The 3614-nt window shown below is 32.4% G+C and overlaps 1 protein-coding gene across 1 annotated transcript; it reads right to left on the minus strand.

The window, feature by feature from the left end:
* Window positions 1-232: 232 nt before the first annotated feature.
* On the minus strand, window positions 233-2100 carry LOC106760983. The gene is made up of 2 exons (XM_014644445.2): window positions 1357-2100; window positions 233-970 (listed from the first exon to the last, which is right to left on the minus strand). Exons 1-2 carry the CDS (start codon window positions 1951-1953, stop codon window positions 557-559), a joined length of 1011 nt encoding a protein of 336 aa, XP_014499931.1. The 5' UTR covers window positions 1954-2100; the 3' UTR covers window positions 233-556.
* Window positions 2101-3614: the final 1514 nt, after the last annotated feature.

The raw sequence follows: 3614 nt of genomic DNA on the forward strand, positions 1-3614 counted from the left end.
AGTAATTTGTAATCATCACAGTTTGACCGAGCCTATTTTTATCTGGACCACCCTTTTGTTTTTGGTTCTTTCATTTTGTTGCTATTAATACTGTGTAGTGTATTAGTGTCTTTCTTTTGTTATTGTGAATACTTCTAGTTGGTACAGTAGGACCGAACTCTTAGCTCACTAAGACTCATCATGGCCTGTAATACTTCAAAGTTCGTAGCAACTTTCTCTTGAGAAATTATAATTGCTCTTCAAAATCTTGTGCAACGTCTGCACAACATGGTATATTGTTAAATACATATACCTAGTTGTCATTTGAGAAGATCATAAGTCGCTGTTCAGGATTTCTATATTACAAATCGATAGATTGTTTTGGATAATCAGCCTATATTCTCATAGAAAGAGCATACATGATTATGTAAATTGGTTTGTATAGCAGAACAAAAACCAGAAGTTACTATCACCATTATTATTTTTTCTGTTCTTAGGCAATTGTTACAAAGAATTGATCAGTAAAGTATGATTATGATCCTCAGGTTCAGGATTTGCATGCAATCAATGGCTTTTCTCAGCATTCCTGGTGTACGTTTGAAGCCACTGCTCTAGCCCAAAACTTGATCTGCTGTTTCATGTCACCTGCAGATTTATTAGAAGCCCAGTTTGGAATAGGAGGAGCACAACTTTGCACCAACCATGCCTCGGATAAGTATGGTCTTCTTGCGGCCTTATCTTCTTCTGTCTCATCTCTTTTTTTCTCTTGCAAACCAGGTAGTATGTTAGCTAAACTTGGACTCAAGGTTTCTTTCTCAAATGAGAATCCCAAATCCTTGAACCCCTGAACCTCTTCATATTCAAGATCACTTAGGCTTCTCCTCATTGTTTTCTGATTCAGGTACCTGCGCCTCATCTCCATAATACCCTCTGTGTTGAAGCTTTCAACCTCAGTCTTTCTCACTGGTCTACATCTTGGAATGCTACAAGTCTGTCAAAGCAAAAATGACACAATTTGAGGACTGAAGAGTTAACTTCAACACCTTCAAATCAATATGAATTTGGAAGTATAAATATATATATATATATGTTTGGAACTTTACTTCACAAAGAACTATGGACTTTTCTTAAAGTAGCATTGTAGCAGCAAGCTATACACACACATACACACATATGTGTGTGTGCTTCCTGTCCTTTTCTTATGATATGAGTTTATTTATGCCAAAAACTTTTGGCCTTTTTGGCCATGCTGTAATTGGTGCTGGCCACACTAAAAGCAATCATAAACTTTAGAAGGGACAGAATCTTATACATTTGGACTTTAAATGAAAAGGAGTCTATTACTTAATATCTTACAAAAGCAGATGATTGAAGTACCTTAGAGGTTTGCCTGGGGGGCAGGATGTCAATATGGGTAGGTGTTGATGTTTGCTTGTTGGATCTGCTATCATTTACTTGGAACTTTTCCTCTCTCCCTATGGATGGAGGCAAAGATGGTGTTCTTAGCAGTTTGCTTTTCCTTCTACTACAATCACTGTCATGTCCTTTCATCTGTGCACTACGAGGTTTACTAGCTGAATGAGACACCACAGGATCTTGTGTTTGGTGCACAAATTTGCTTCTAGTAGAACTGCTTCCTTTTTGACCTTTTTCTTCTTCTTCTTCTTCTTCTTCTTCTCTCAATCTCAATGGTGGCATGGATGGTGCTCTCTGGATCTTCTTGGTATGATGAAAAGCACCATTGTTTGGTGGTTTCCTTGTTGAGGAATAAGAACACACACAAGAGTCCTTAACTGTAAAATCCGGGGGGCTGATTAGGCCTGTGGAAGGGTAAGGATCAGAGTGACACCTTGTCATCTTTGGTGTTATCTTTAACAAGTTGTCAAAGAACCAGCACTCCTCCAGAAGATCTGCAGCTTCTATTTTTTCATCTTTGCAGAAAGAAGACTCAGAAGAGTTGCCAATTGGATCCATTAGTTTGCAGTTTTCCAACTGTCACCCCTTAATGTGTTGTGAACTTATATGCAGACTTGTGCTTCTGTAGTCACTGAATTGTTATTAAATTAACCGAATGTTGTGCAAACACAGGCCAAAGATTTTAGCAATAAAAATTCTGAAGCTGAGGTTTCTTTGTAGATAAGCCATGTGAGATATGACAGCATGTGCTCTAAGATGTCCTTATTCATTGTTTAGGTACTGTCCAAAAACCAAGTGTTATTTTAATACAAAAAATGGATACCCTTTGGCAGAGAGAGGAAGTGGGGTCATGGAGCATTCAAGCTTCACAACAAAAAATAATAGATAGGGACGATTTCTTTGGGATTGCCTTTATCATGACAGCACATCCCCATGTGCTCTGGTTTTTGTTTATGCAGCCACTTCACATCACAAAACAAGTTAAATTAATCATTGTGTTTGGTTTTATTTGACTACTACAACATCATTTGCTAATGCTGTGAAAAGGTTTACATTTAATAAATATCTTCAAACATATTAAAATCATAATACTTCTCAATTAGCATGCAGTTTCTCAACTTCTTCATTCTTTTCTCCACAACAATTCATACCATCACTGTTCTTAGCTGTCTAAATATTATGAGCTTTTAAAAAACTAATTCAATTTAAACTATTAGTTTAGTTGAGTTTGGTAGAGGAATAATCAAACCGATTATTTAATCAAATCTAGGTTGATGCTTAGTTAAGGAAGATGTCAAAAACTCTTAATCATTTTCTTGTACAACTTGCTGTTAACCTATCGATTAGCCACTCTAGAATCTTCACCAATTTCGTTAAATTTTTAAGTTTATTCTTGTTAGGCACAATTACTTTTGAATTAATTAACTCCTCTAGCTAGTTTCTGTTATTCAGTTTCATTCGCAAATAAAATTATAAGAAAAGGATTTTGGTGTTTTTATTTTATTCTTTTGTTTTTCTAAATTCTTAAAAAATTAAGAAAATAAAATTGCTTGTTCGAATGAATAAAAAAAAAAAAAAAATATATATATATATATATATATATATATATATATATATATATATATATATATATATATATATATATATATAACCCTAAACATGTATTAAATATTTTATTTTTTTCTCGAGGATTCAAATATTTATATTATTATAATACGGTAGTTACGGGAGTATATGTTTCATAATAATTGTTAAAGTATTAGCTTTTTTAAAGTAAAAGCATTTATAAAAAAAAAAAAAAAGAAAACTAAATGCCAAATTTACTCAAAAATATTTGTTGCTGTTGTGAATTAAAATATTGTACATAAATTTTAATACATGTGAGTGGTTCTGATATTATTTTTTTTATAAAATGTTCTTAATTTTTTATTCTAAAATTGGAAAGTGACGCTTGTAATCTTTATTATATTATGACATTAAATAACTATCCATGTATTAAAAATACAAGATGTTAACTTACCATTCTAAATTAAACTGACTGTCATCTAAAATTAAAAGCATCTTTAAGATAAATATATTAAAGAAAGAATCTAGGAAGAAGATTTCGTGATTGAATAAATATTTTCATTATAAGTTTTTAAGAATATTTTTGAACTATATTTAAAAGAAAAATAAAGTCTAAATGAATGAATTCCCATTGATTTGAATCGATTTAAATT

The sequence above is a fragment of the Vigna radiata genome, chromosome 5, assembly GCF_000741045.1.
Source record: "Vigna radiata var. radiata cultivar VC1973A chromosome 5, Vradiata_ver6, whole genome shotgun sequence".
In the NCBI taxonomy this organism is placed as follows: domain Eukaryota; kingdom Viridiplantae; phylum Streptophyta; class Magnoliopsida; order Fabales; family Fabaceae; genus Vigna; species Vigna radiata.